Source organism: Hyaena hyaena, unplaced genomic scaffold, assembly GCF_003009895.1.
Source record: "Hyaena hyaena isolate Hyena2069 unplaced genomic scaffold, ASM300989v1 scaffold_1511, whole genome shotgun sequence".
NCBI classification, from domain to species: domain Eukaryota; kingdom Metazoa; phylum Chordata; class Mammalia; order Carnivora; family Hyaenidae; genus Hyaena; species Hyaena hyaena.
In genome coordinates this window covers 250,637-266,126 of record NW_024082143.1, presented here as the reverse complement: position 1 = coordinate 266,126, position 15,490 = coordinate 250,637, and the positions used below count along the sequence as shown (strand labels likewise).

Sequence of the window (15,490 nt, the reverse complement as noted above, 5' to 3'; positions counted from 1 at the left end):
AAATCAGATGACCTTTTTTTTAAAATCAAATATAGCCCACCAGGGAGAAAACCATGAATATGAAAATAATTAAAACATCCCCTGAAATGTTTTGGGGAAGGAAAGGAAGGGCTCAGAGAGAAGAAATTGGAGTGGAAGGGTGGGGAGGGGGGTAAGGAAATGAGTAAAGATGCTTTACATATTAAAACTTAATTAACTATTTTTTATTATGTAATAAACTCCTTCAAGTGAATACCCACAATATTCTGACAGTACAATTTAGTAAAGATTTACAAAAAGATATCTAAATTTCCAAGTTAAAAAAAAAATATATCTCTTTAGATTCTTCAAACTTTCTTTTACCAAAATGGCTCAAAAAAATTCTCCAGAGAAAACTAATTAGAAAGTTCACATTAAAATACAGTCAATTCATCCTATGGTCAAAATTAACCTGATATGGAGTAAAAGCAGTACCACCTTAAGTAACTGGCAGTGGAACAAGAGGACCCTAGGCCCAACTAGGTAACTATCAAATCATCCTAAATACCCCAGAAATTGGCCTAAAGTCTTAACAGAACAAACTACACAACTAAAGGAAGAGGCCATATCAAAGAAGGTAGGGAGAAAAGGATGTGGCTGTTGTGGAGGGGAGGGAGTCGTGGTCACAAAAAGGGTGAACGAGAGAGGGCATACAGGGGAATACACAAGGAAAATGTTTCTCAAAGACATTGGTTTGGAACACAAGAGGGACTGAATTTCATGAGTTCTTGCAACCACTGGGGCTTAAAGACTGGAGTTTTAAAGGTCAGCTGACTAGGCTGGGATAGAGCTTGAAGGCACTGCACTGCCCCTGGAGAGAAGGCAGGCAAACAACCTGGGGAGAGACAGCCTGGAAACAGTGGTCTGAAAACCACAGCACACAGGAGAGAGAGTATCCACTATTTTAGGAGCCCTTCCCTGAGAGACATGCAAGGAGATGCCTCTCCAGGAACAAAGGAGCTGGGGTCATTTATTCCCCCCACCCCTCAGCATAAACACAGAGCCACCTGAGGGAAGCAGATGCACATGAACATTGGCTGCCTAACTTGCTTACACCAAGGCCCAAGCCCTAGCGCTAAGGTGGGACTGTCCTCAGTCAAGCTTGCCACAGCCCCAGAGTGATAGGCCCCTTCCCCAGAGGACCAGCGCAGGCCCTGCCCACACCACATCTCCTGACAAAGTTCTGCAAGGTCTCAGTTCTGGTGGAGCTGACGTCAGGTCTTATTTCACAAGCATACCTAGTTGAAGCTTGCCACACTCAGGCCAGAGACCAAACACTACCCTCAGCAGGCAAGGAGTGCCTCTGCAGACAACTAACCTGAAGGACAGAGTAGCCAGAACACGACAGCCAGTGCAGCACACATAGCACACACCGGAGATACTCCCTGAAGTGCCAGACCCTGAGCACTCTATGACCTCTTCATAAAGTAAAGCCATTACTTTCACAGGCAGGAGATGTAACTGGCTTTTCTAAAACAGAGAAGAAGGCAGAGACTTAGACAAAATGCCAAGAAGGAAGAATTCATCCCAAAACAAAAGAACAAGATAAGGCCACAGCCAGAGATCTAAGTGAAACAGATATAAGTAATATGCCTGATGGGGAATTTAAGGAACAATCATAAGGATACTCACTGGACTTGCGAAAATAATAGAAAACATCAGTGAGACCCTTACTGCAGAGATTAAAAAGTTAAAAAAGAATCAATCAGAGATGAAGAATACAATAAATGAGATAGGAAACAGGCTTGATGCAATGAACTGGCTAGAAGAGACAGAGAAAAAAATTTATGACCTAGAAGACAAAATAGTGGAAAATAATTAAGCTGAACTAAAGAAAAAAAGAATTAGGCAACACGAGGATAGACTTAGGGAATTCAGTGACTCCATCACACATAATAAAATTCAAAGGAGTCCCAGAAGAATAAGAGAAAAGGAGGCAGAAAATTTATTTCAAGAAATTACAGAAGAGAACTTCTCTAATCTGGGGAAGAAAACAGACCTCCACCTCCTGGAGGCACAGAGAACTCCCGTCAAAATCAACAAAAGCAGGCTAACATCAAGACATATTGTAATTAAATTTGAAAAATACAGTGATAAAGAAAAAAATCATAAAAGCAGCAAGACAAAAGAAGTCCTTAACTTATAAAGAAAAACCCATAAGGCTAGCAGGAGATTTCTCAACAAAAACTTGGCAAGCCCGAAGGGAGTGGCATAATTTTTTCAAAGTGCTGAATCAGAAAAATCTGCAGCCAAGAATACTCTACCCAGCAAGGCTATCTATTGTTCAGAATAGAAGAAGAGATCAAGAGTTTCCCAGACAAACAAAAGTAAAGGAGTTTGTGACCACTGAACCAGCCATGTAAGGAAATATTAAAGGGGACTCTGATTGCAAAGGAGAGGCCAAAAGTGACAAAGACAAGAAAGGATCAGAGAAAATCTCCAAAAGCAATGACAAGGAATAAAATGGAAATAGATACCTATCTATCAATAATTTATCTGAATGTAAACGAACTAAGACCTCCAATCAAAAACACAGGGTGTCAGAATGGATATTAAAAAAAAAAAAACAAAAACCCATCTATATGCTGCCTACAAGATACTCATTTTAGGCCTAAAGACACCTGCATGTTGAAAATGAGAGACTGGAGAAACATTTATCAAACAAATGGATGTTAAAAGAAAACCAGAGTAGCAATACTTATATTGGACAAAGTTGACTTTTTGTTCTTGTGTTGTTTTTCTCCTGCTTTGGTATTGGGGTAGTACTAGCCTCACAGAACAATTTTGAATGTGTTCCCTCAATTCTGTTATTTATAAGATTTTGGAAAAGACTATTAAAAATTCTATTTTTAAATGTTTGGTAGAATTCACCAATGTGGTTGTGGGCTTTTCTGTGCTTGGAGATTTTTGATTCCTGACTCAATCTTCAGTCTCATTATTGGTCTGTGAAGGTTTCCTATTTCTTGGATTCAAGATTCATGATTACATCATGGTAGCCTGTGAATTTTTAGGAAATATCTGATTTTTTGTCTAAGTTATCTGATTTGTTAGTATATAATTGTTTACAGTAATCTGTTATCACACTATGTATTTCTGTGGTTATCTGTTGTATTGTTTTCCATTTCTCATTTTGGTTTTTGAGTCTTCTCTTTTTTTTTCTTAGTTAATGTAGTTAAAACATTGCCAATTTTGTTTATTTTCTTGGAAAAACTGGTCATTACTTTTCAGTGTTATATTACTGTTTATTCTGGTCTCTATTTTATTTATTTCTGATTTTTCTTTATTATTTCCTTCCTCTACTAAATTTTAGCTAAGATTCTTCTTTTTCCAGTTCTTTGCAGTATAATGTTAAGTTGTTTATTTGAACATTTTTTTCTTGATCCAAGCATTTATAGCATAAAATTCATTCTAACATCTGATATTGCCGAATCACACAGGATTTGGAATATTGTGTTTCCTTTTTCTTTGTTTTGAGACTTACTTTGATTTGCCATTTGATTTCTTATTTGGCCCATTAGTTGTGCAGTAGGGTGTTGTTAAATATTTACATATTAAATATTTACATTGTAGATTTTTTGGCTTTCTTTTATTGTTGATCTTTAGTTTTGTACCACTGTGGTTGGAAAATATATTTGGTATGATTTTAGTCTTCTTAAACTTGTAATATTTGTTATGTCTCTATATATGTGATTTACCCAGGGGATTTTTCTGTGTGAAATTGAAGAAAATGTATATTCTATTTTTCTTGGAGAGAATATTATATATATATATATATATATATATATATATATCTTTTACAATCATATATTCTGATGTATGCTTCAAATAAAATATGTTCCTGTTGAAAAAAAATAATAACTTTAGGGGCACGTGGGTGGCTCAACTGGCTAGGTGTGTGACTCTTGGTTTCAGTTCAGGTCATGATCTCATGGTTTATGAGATCAAGTCCCATGTAGGGCTCAGTACTGTCAGCACAGAGCCCTCTTGAAATTCTCTCTCTCTCTCCTCCTCTTTCTCTCTCTCAAAATAAATAAATAAACATTACAAAAATAATAACTTTAACTGAGGGTACTAGTTTAAAATTGAGCATATTGGAAGGGAGGTAGGAGGATGGGTGAAATAGTTGAAGGGGATTAGAATACACTTATGATGAGCACCAAGTAATGATATACAGAATTGTTGAATTGCTATGTTGCACACCTGAAATATAACACTATGTTAACTGTACTGGAATAAAATTTAAAAATTTAAAAATTTAAATTAAAAACAAAATCAAGCTCATGCGAAGAATGATAATGCTATGTTTGAATTTTTTTTTCATTTCTAAAAAGTGTTTCCATAAAAACCAGTGAATTTTGTTTACAAGATGTAGATATAAGTATGTTTACGAATATGACCAGTGAGTTGTTTTCCTCTCTCCTATGTAGGATGTGTTCCCTGAGGGAAGACGGGGATGGTCCAGAGGGGAATGAAGCCAAGTGCCCAGAGGACTGATACACAGTTTGTTCTCTGAAACACAAAACAATTTATAATGCAACTAATTATTAAACTGAATTCTGTTTTCTTGTAATCCCTTATGTCCAAGTGTCAACGTTAGGCAAATTCCTTGCAACAGAGTTAAGAAGGTAATGTGACTGACAGTATTCCTACAAAGACACTTCATGGTAATAGGGACTTGCTTCCCTTTTCAGTTTCATTTCTTGCCACTCTGCCCTTAGAATGTGCTACACTTTTACTGTAATGAGCTTCTTTCAATTCCTGAAATGCACCCTACTCCCCCATGTCAGACAACCACAACTGCTCTTTTCCCTCCGTTCTGCTACCTTGAACCCCATCACCATCCCATCATGGACACGTGTGCGCATCCTTGGCTTGCAACGCCATCCTCACTGGAAGATACCACCAAACGACATATTCCCCTCAGGAAGAGCACTGAAATGTAGTTAATAACCACCCTCTGAGGAGACGTTTGTCTTACTAACAACTAATGGATAAAAGTTACTGCATTTTCTCCTGCTTCCCAATTTTAGCTAGAAATTTACTACTTATACAAATTTCTGTCAATATTTGTCTTTATCCTCGCTATTTTAAGAACATTATTGATAAAGACATTAATTTTTCCATCCCAGAACTTTGATAGATACCAAGGTTGTTTTCTATAACTAGAGTTCTCCAGGTTGTGGGTTTCAAGATTGCTTCATACATTATTATAAATGTTAGCAAACCTTTAAAAGAAGAATCATAAAATGAAACTGTGGTAAGAAAGTTGGAGATTGTGGTCTTTCCTATATTATTGCCATGTAAAATCACATTGTTATGTTACACAAGAGATTACATATTCAGGTATGTATTTACCATGAAAAATACTATCTTTCAAGACAATTATGGCTATAAATATCTCAGTACTCCAAAAATTATAAAAAGTACCATCAGTAACCTTTTCTTTAGGATGCAGTTTCTTTAATTTCATACAAAGACATTTTAGGGGACCATATGACATTGCTTAAAGTAAGTAGAAATTCTAATAACATAATTCCAATATAATAAGGCTGCAGTTTCAGAAATGAAACATTAAAACTAAAGGCATATAACATTATTAAATTATTATTTACTTAGAACTGAAAACATGGTGGAGATATGGAGAAAGGGGAATCCTCTTCAACTGTTAGTGGGAATGCAAAGTGGTGCAGCCATTCTGGGAAACAGTAAGGAGGTTCCTCAAAAAGCTGAAAATAGAACTACCCTATGATCTAGCCATTGTACTACTAAATATTTACACAAAGGATTTACACTTTCTTATCTTAAATATTTACGCTTTCTTATCTGGGTGAATTAAACTTTTGATTAGGAATAACTATGCTGTAGAGGGTGTTTTGAAAGCAGAATGTGCAAAATTTTTCTCTCCTCCTACAAAATCAAAGACAAGGTTTTCTGTACCCTGTGGCCACTCCTCTTTTACCAGTGCAGGTTTCTACATTCTTTTTTTCCTACTTATTTTTTGGACTGATTGAAAAAACTCAGATCAATTTTATGTGCCACTTCACTCCCATTAGTAAGACTGCTATCAAGAAAATGGATAATGTAATAAGCGCTGATGAGGATATGGAGACATTGGAACATTTGTGCCTTGCTACTGGGAATGTAAAATGGTGCAGCCATGGTGGAAAACAATATGATGATTCCTAAAATATTAAACATAGGAATACAAGATAGTCCAACAATTCCACTTCTGGATATATACCAAGAGAAGTGAAAGCAAGGACTCAAACATATTTATAAACCCATATTCAAAGAAGGATTATTCAAAATATCCAAAAAGGTAAGAGAAATTCAAGTGTCCATCAACAAATCAGTGGATAAACAAAATATGGTACAAGTGTCTCCTGCTTTTTGAAAGTTCGCATTCTGCCACTTCACTTTTAGGAAACACCTATGTTAGTAGCTGCTTTTGCTAACCAAAAAAAAAAATCCAAGGTAGATTTTTGCTTTTATTTAAAAAAAAAAAAGGTGAAAAGTGAAAATAGCATTCAACATTTGTTTTGCAGCAAGACATTATAAAGGCAGCACAACCCAGTGAGAGTGGCCTCACCTAGCTCCTTCTGGGGAAACTCCACTCAGCATCTCAGCATCAAGCCACCATACCTTTGAACTGTGTCTTATGACCATCAGTGCTTTATCTTAAAGCATTTTGTTCATCCATTAGCAAGATGTATCCTAAGACATCAGAAAGGTCTAGGAGAAGTTATTTTTGGGATCAGGGAACACTTGAAATTTTTTCCATATAAAACAATGGTAATTATTTCTTCACTTTATGTGATTTCAGCTTACAAAAAATTTTCACAGGAATGTTCTACTTTGAGATAGCAGGGAGACCTGTACAACAGTATTATTATTCAGTCTTTTTAAAAAGTAAGGAAACTCTGACATATTCTACAACATGAATGAACCTTGAAGACATTATGCAAAGGAAATGAGCCAATCACAAAAAAAAAAAAAATCAAAACCATAGAAACAGAAAGTAGAATGCTTGTTGCCAGGATATAAGGGAAGAGAGAGAGAATTAATGTTTAAAGGGTACAGAGTTTCAGTCTGGAAAGATGAAAAAGTTCTGGAGATGGATGGTGGTAATAGTTACACAACAATGTAGGTGTAATTAATACCACCAAATGATACACTTCAAAATTATTAAAACGGTAAATTTTATGTTAAGTGTAGTTTACCACAATAAAAAATTTTGGGAAACAAAGATTACTTAGAAATTACTGTTTGATTCATCCTAGGATTGTGATTATTTTTAAGGATAAACAAAAGAGCAATTCTTAAGAAAAAAAAAGCCATTTAGACTCTCAGTGGTAGAAAATGAAAATGAAATAAGCTGCAGAAAAGAAATTTGAAAGTTTGAATCCTACACCCTTTTATCCATTCACACACATCCACCCACCACCCACCCTAGTACTGTTGGTTTGCAAGGATAAGAGACAAGCCTTTAACTGGACTGATAAAAAAGGCCTATTCATGCTCACCCAGTCTCCACTCCAGTCTACCCCAAACTCTTTAGACATGTGCACATACCCAAAGCACTATTTTTTATGTCAAAGCTATGGGTAATAGCCTTTTGTGTTCCTAATTCCCCACTCAACAATGAATAAATACTCCCTGTCTTGCATTTGGAGCTCTCCACAATCAAGTCTGCTCTTGCCAGATATATTCCCCAAAGAAATATATTTAAATGTAGCTTGTCACACATCTAGGAGCCGTCTTTAAATTGTTAGTGTAAAACAGGGTAGAGCTGGAAAGCTTAGAAGCAGCAATTCATTTTTTTACCTTTACTGGGAGATAATTTAAAAAAACCTTCTATGGATATTGTTTTTGTTAAAGACATCATATTATTTTCCTTAATGATATTCATATAATGTCCTTGTCTAAAACGGTGTTTAGTTTCAACAAATCTATTCACAAATTTACCAATATAAATTATATATGACATGATTCAAAAAGTTTTTCTTTATAGGAAAAATATAAAAACACAATCTTTATTTATTTAATTGTAGATGAAGTACTCAATAGATAGGAAAAATAATTTTTCAACATATTCCAGTTGTCTAATGGTGTTATGGACTGAATTATGTCACCTCAAAATGCTTATGTCGAAGCCCTAACCCCTAACGTTACTGTATTTGGAGACAGGGCCTTTAAAGAAGTCATTAGGTTAAATGAGGTCATAGGGGTAGGGGCCGAATCCAATATGATTAGTGATCACATAAGAAGAGACAGACACCAGGGACATATACAGGAAGGGCCACGTGAGGACACCGCTGTCTGCAAGCGAAGGAAAGAGAGGCCTCAGGAGAAAACAGACCTGCTAGCACCTTAATCTTGGACTTTCAACCTTCAGGACTTTGAGAAATAAGTTTCTGTTGGTTAAGCCACCCAGTCTGTGGTATTTTGTTATGACTGCCAAGCACATTAATACAAATGACAGGTCAAGAAGAAAAGTAATTAGTGATACAAAAAGAGAAAAAGAGTCAGTGAAAGGATGAGACAGACACATTCACACACAGTGAAATTGTTGCTAAAGATTTCAGAATCACATGAGTTTCCTCTACTATTGGTATAGAAACATCTTAGGACCTGCCCTGATGAGTAGATAAACTCAAAGTGATGCCAGATTCCAAGTCCCAGATTCCTATGTTTTAGTTTAAAGAGCCCACATTTGTGAAACCATCAATGTGTGGTTGTGGAATTGTCCTTGGATTTTTTAGTCCTCTGTCACACTCCTAACAGTGCTCCACAGGCCTCCATTATATTTACTTGCTGGTCTAGGTAGCATTACAAAAACAGTTACTATCACAGCTGGGGCAAACCACTGTGATGATCACTTTGGCTGTCAGTAATCTTCAAATAAAAATTAATACACATATTTAGGAGTTAAGGTGATCCACAAGATGCAAATTTTGCACAAAACATGATAACAGAACTAAAGCACTGCTTCAGGACAAAGAATTTCAGTGGATAATTATTTTGAGAATGAAATACGTCCATAGTACAATCTCACATTTTATATCAAAAGTAACCAAATAATCTGCCAAAAGAATGGTAATGCAACTCTATGTCTAGTTTCACAAATACTCACAGAACGGTAATCCCGAAACACTGATGATGACCCATACAAACTAGGCCAGCTGGCATCAGGAGCCAAACGGGTAGACTTTGTTGACATAATTCCTCTCGAGTCATAGAATGTTTTATCTGTTAGAAATATCAATGTAAGTTAAAACAATATTTATCCAAGAAAAGTACACATGGAACATACTGCTTAATGTTACGAAGAGAAAAGTAAATCATCATTATGGCCCCATTACTATATATTAAAATCGCACCTTGTCTTCTAATCAGAGATTGCAGAAGCAATAGCACAGCACAGAGAGAGGCTTCTATTAATTGGCTCCATTACACAGTAAAGCTCTTGTGTTTTTATCGTGGACAGTGTACCCATCGGAAAACCAGGTTCATCCTTTTGACTCTCTTCTCTTCAAGAGCATTGACTTCTTTATTTAAAGGAGGCTCAAAGCAAAATCGTATTTGTGAATAACACTTACAAAAACAAAGGGAAAACTCCTCTCCCTGTTACATCAGTACTTTAAAAAAATGTTCAGGGGCGCCTGGGTGGCTCAGTCAGTTGAGTGTTCGACTTCAGCTCAAGTCATGATGTCATAGTTCATGGGTTCGAGCCCCATGTTGGGCTTTATGCTAACAGCTCAGAGCCTGGAGGAGCCTGCCTTAGATTCTGTGTCTCCTTCTCTTTCTGCCCCTCCCCAACTTGTGCTCTGTCTGTGCGTCTCTCTCTCTCTCTCTCTCTCTCTCTCAAAAATAAAAACAAACATTGAAATTTTTAAAAAATAACTCAGAATTATGATGAGAGTACACATTTTGAAATTGCAAAGTAAGTGAAATTATTAAAAGCGTTCTAGATAAGTAAGTTGAAAGATCAAAAGGTTAGCCAACATATGCCCACATATTTCTTCTGGCTCATGAAGAAATGTTACATGGGATTTCTGCAGAGAAATTTTGTTTAAAGATGAGAAGATTTAAGATTTATTTGCCTGTTTCTCAGAAACATTAATCATTTAAGAGGGAAAAATTCAGTTCAATCCTGCTACCCAAAATGAATCAAACTGTTTTCACATTTCCAATTTTCTTTCTAATACGTATTTATATACATATATTCTTTCCTGAAACTTTTGATTTAATAAAGACATCTATGGACTGCTTAATTTCACATAAATTTAGAGAAAACTCAGAAGTAATAAATTCTCTCATTTCATGGCTTCAACTTATTTACAAGATCATAAGCTAAGTGTCCTATAGGGAGACAGAGTAGTAACAGAAAATAGTTTAAAAAATATAATGTTATCTCAGATACACCCCAATCAATAACATGCACACATCCTTCCCCATTCTAACTTTATATAATTTCTTCCACTTTAGTCAAAAGAGAATCTTTGTCTTCTATCAAAAAGGCAAAGTGTCTAGAAGAGGCAACATAATAAATCGTGTATTTCAATCAGAATGCAATATGAATAAGTAAAATTCTTTAATGGAACCAAATGCCAACAATGGAAAGATTATAGGAAACCTGAACATATTAGTATCTGAGAAGAGGTCAGCAAAGAAAAGGCTGTACACATTAAACTTTAACTGGGGACTTTTATAAACCCAGGGGGACTTAAAAGGGTAGAATAAGGATTATTAGAGATGTATAAGCCTCCCATTTCTTATGACACTTTCCTGAGTAATTTGAAGCATTCCTCAACTCACTGGCACTATCCCTGGACCACTTCCCTTTATGAACTTGCACCATAAATGTTTTCACATGTTTTAGATAATTGGGCATCTCTTTCCAATCTCCTTTTTAATTTTGTTTTACTGGGGTCTAATTTACTTTATTTTTTGTAATTATAATTTTTATTTTTAAATATAATTTATTATCAAATTGGCTAACATACAGTGTGTACAGTGTGCTCTTGGTTTTGGGAGTAGCTTCCATGATTCATTGCTTACATACAACACCCAGTGCTCATCCCAACAAGTGCCCTCTTCAATGCAGTCTCTTTTTTAAATTGATAAATGCTTCCCGGACAGAGACAATATCTTAGTTGGAATTTCTCTGTGCTTCTGGTTCATCAGCAATGCAATTAAGGTAGCTATGTAAATACCGGTGAACAAGAATTAGCCTCTGAAGGTGAGATCTCACAGGAAAAGGAAGCCTTCCTGATCATTGAAGAGCCCAACCCAAAATGAAACTAAGTGCTATACAAATCATTTTTCAAGACAGTCCAGAGCATTTCAAATATTTTATCTTGTTTACCTATGAAACAGACTCATGCAGTTGAGAAGGCCATGCATTATTTTCTCCAGTATATAGGTATCACACTAGAAAATATAGCTATAACTTTTCCACTTCAAGAAGCAGTAAACCCTCCACTAAAATCCTCAAGGTAATCATTCACACACTGATGTATGCTAATGACTTCTCCTCAGAAGCCAGGCACGGAAGGTGACATGCAACAAATTCCAGTTTATTCCACAAAGTCAGTCAAAAGTTATAAACTGATAGTTTGAAGAACAAAGTCATACATCAGACTAAATGTTCACAAACCCTCACGGAGCCAACAATCTTCACAGATAATGCCACAGAGAGTGAAGATTCTGAATGCTGGAAGGGGTAGGGGAGTGAGCAAGAGTAGGCTGCTTATTGATAGGTGAAAAAATAAGAAATCTTAGCAGTAATCCCAGTTTAACAGCCAGCAGGATAGAGCAAAATATTCTGATATTAAACAAATCTGGGAAAAATGAAATATCTAAATTTGGAAAGTAACCAAGAAGTTTCCATCAGGTTAACAAGCTGGTGGAATAGCAGCTAACTTAGAACATAAAAAAATTGGTTAAATAACTACCCATACTGCCTTTGCATTTCCTCAATACTTACGTAGACTCTTTCTGAAAACTATTATATATTTAGTTCTTGTTATTTTGTTGTCTTCTGCACATCTTATTTTTATACCTAAACTTAAGTCTTTTTTTTTTTTAATTTTTGTAATGTTTATTTTTATTTTTGAGAGAGAAAAAGACAGAGTGTGAAAAGAGGGGGAACAGAGACATAGAATCCAAAGCAGGCTCTAAGCTCTGAGCTGTCATTACAAAGCCTGACAAGGGGCTCGAACCCACAAACTGTGAGATCATGATCTGAGACAAAGTGTGACACTTAACTGACTTAGCCACCCAGGCACCCTTTACCTCAAAAGTCTTTTACCTACTCTGTATTTCCCATAAAACTGAATATAATGCTGTGCCTGAAGCATATGTTCAATATATGCTCCTGGACATACTTGGCATTCATTGAAAGGCCAATCACCAAAACTGTTAAGAGTGAAAAGCCCCATACAATGAAACTGACACAAATATCTAAAAGAATGGAAAACAATTTACGACAGGTTTTTAAAATTCTATATTTTTCAGGTTCAAGTATTTTCCATCAGATTATCTTCTCTCACTTTCTAGCATCATCTTGATGTTTGTAAAGGTAATAATTTTTAAACACATTTCAGTTAGGAGTGTTTTTTAAATTTTTTCCCATTTACATTTAAATTTATGTTGTTAATGAGCCAATTACTTGCAAAGGTAAGAAACAGTTCTAAATTCTAATCATCAAAGTCATTTTAGAAACTAAAATTTCTCAAATGACTCACAGAAAACTGATAAAGTTCTATACTAATGTGATAATGACAAGAGAATGAAGAAAGGAGAAAGGAAGGAAGGGAATATTCCTAGATAGTTGAAACATTCACCACTTCTGTAATCTTCAGAGTGACAAACATTTCCTCCAGGTTTCAAATGAATATATTTGTCCAAGTCACCTGAATTATCAAAAGACCCAAAGACAGTAGAAGTTTAAGCTTTTTAAATATATTGTGCCAGTCAACCATGAATGAAGAACTAAGAAACGGTCTATAATAATAATGTGGAAGCAAGAATATAGTAGTTCAAAAGAAATAGTCTAAGCAACTGCATCCAACAGAGCCGAAGAAGTCCGAATGAAAGTGTGAAATATCTTTACAAGGACATGATAGAGCCCAAGACACTAGTGGGTTCAAGTGGCCCTGTGTCCCTAGAGCCTTTTTTATGCCAAGCTTGTTCTGTTTCCCTTTTATCAATTCCCTTGTATCAATTAATTCTTTGAGTTAATTGCACATGCAGTTTTAATCTGCGGGTAATTACAAACAATTAATAGTTAGGAGACAGAATTAGCAGTTCTTAGTTTGATTATCTATATAATTAAAAGGGGTGGTAAACTAGAGTTGACAAATAGCATCTTAATCACTTGAATAATCAAACCCAGAAGCTTGCTTGGGCAGCTGAATTCCATCTGTCACATTAGCTCAACTTTTAGAATCAACGACTGAAATGTCCATTTAAATCAATCATATTGTTAATTTATAGTCAAAAACATACAATATGTATCCTCAAATTGCTTAAACTATTTACCTTCCTTCATTTGTTTAAAATAAGCTGTTTCCAAAAGGGTTTAATAAAAATAAAGATTCAACAGACTAACTTATATGTATCTACTGAATACCAGTTAATATTCATGGCCCTCAAATCTTATATTATAAAACATGTAAGAAATACAGATAACTCTTTTTATACTAGGTTCCAATTAACGCTTTTATTTAAGTGCGTTCTGAGAGACAGCAAATAAGACATATCTATGATTCTTTTTTGGGTTCTGATGGGATCACTTGTTTATACATACAAAGCAAATACTAAAAAAAAAAAGAGAAACTTAAAGTGAGTTAGAAAAATATACAGAGGGGCACCTGGGTGGCTTAGTCGGTTAAGCATCCGACTTTCACTTAGGTCATGATCTCGCGGTTCATGGGTTCGAGCCCCGCGTCGGGCTCTGTGCTGACTGCCAGCTCAGAGCCTGGAGCCTGTTTCAGTCTGTGACTCCCTCTCTCTCCGACCCTCCCCTGCTCACGCTGTCTCTCTCTCTCTCTCTCTCTCCTAGAAATAAATAAAACATTTAAAAAAATGGAAATCTTCTAAAAAAAAAAAAAAGAAAGAAAAATATAGAGAACAAACCGAGGGCTAATGGGTGTGGGGGAGAGGGGAAGGGGTGATGGGCATGGAGGAGGGCACTTGGGATGAGCACTGGGTGTTATATGGAAACCAACTTAACAAGAAACTATAAAAGAAAAGAAAACATATAAAAATAAATAAATAAATCACATAAAATTTTAGTTTTGATTTCATCTTTAAAAAAGAAAAATATATGAGAACTTCATTCTTATTAGGATATAATATGATACAGAACACTGGCATCGCTGTTGCATAGTATGTTTCTGAATAGCGAAGTATTTGAACAAGTTTAGCAGATACTTTCGGCTAATAGTGGATAAAAAAAAGTTCAAAAAGAATCATTTCTGGTTCAACATGGCTTTGTGACTTCTGTCTGTGAAGCAGCCCCTTTTACAGTCCCACTAATATACTGTAACAATAAAGAAAATGATGAAAATCTCTAGGTCACAAAAAATTAAATCTAACCATTCACTAATATGCAGATGAGAAAAAAAATTCTTTGAGATGAGGGAAGTGACTTGAGGAAAGCAATTAGTGACCTTTACATAATAATAAAACCCCTAGCTCATCTGAAAGATGTTATTATCTCCCAAGAAAAAGAAAAAGAAAAAAAAGAACAAAACTTATTTCTGTACAGTGTGGATGCTTCTTTTGAAGAATCCTTCCTTTTCCATACCCTCAACTACCACAGCCCACTTGGATACTACAACTCTAAGGAAACAACTAGAAAAAAGAGTAATCCTGACTGTACCATCAGGAAATGAAACCATCCTATTGTAAAGAAAGAGCTCTGTGAAGATTATGGGACTGACAAGACTTGGTAACAATGCATAACGGGGATTGCAACTTTAACATGCCAAACAGCTAAAAATAATAAGGAATGAAGGTGTGGAATAGGAAAGGACCCACATCAGTAGAACTAAACTGTTCCAGATGGGCATCTCCAGGTTACTGAAGATCTGGCAGAGAAAGGGGTATGGACACCTGCTCATCAACTATAGAACTAGAAAAGGTAACTGGCACATCCAAGTGAACATGGAGCAGAGTAGAGAAAAATCCGTATTTCTCTCTTTTCATAATCACTCACTTTGCATGGAACAATTTCTTTTTATTAAGGGCAGAGTAAACATACTAGGGCCTACACTGATCATGGAAATACCATTTAACATGTATTGAGGACCTAGATCGCTGAATACTTTACACACATTACCTGACCTAATCTGCACAAGAACCCTAGTTTACAGAGGAGAACACAAATTAAGTCACTTGCCCAAGTTCAGAGAGCTAGTAAGCAGTTATGTGAATCCAGGTCAATCTGAATTTGAAGCCCAAG

The 15,490-nt window shown here is 35.7% G+C and overlaps 1 protein-coding gene across 1 annotated transcript in view; it reads right to left on the bottom strand.

Moving 5' to 3' along the window:
- The window catches only part of IQCM (IQ motif containing M), a gene marked incomplete at its 3' end in the record, with an annotated part of 223,658 nt that overhangs the window by 43,143 nt on the left and 165,025 nt on the right, over nt 1-15,490 (bottom strand). Inside the window, exon 7 of the mRNA XM_039223934.1 lies at nt 9,152-9,267. Coding sequence (XP_039079865.1) covers nt 9,152-9,267 — 116 coding nt within the window. The remainder of the gene's footprint in view (nt 1-9,151; nt 9,268-15,490) is intronic.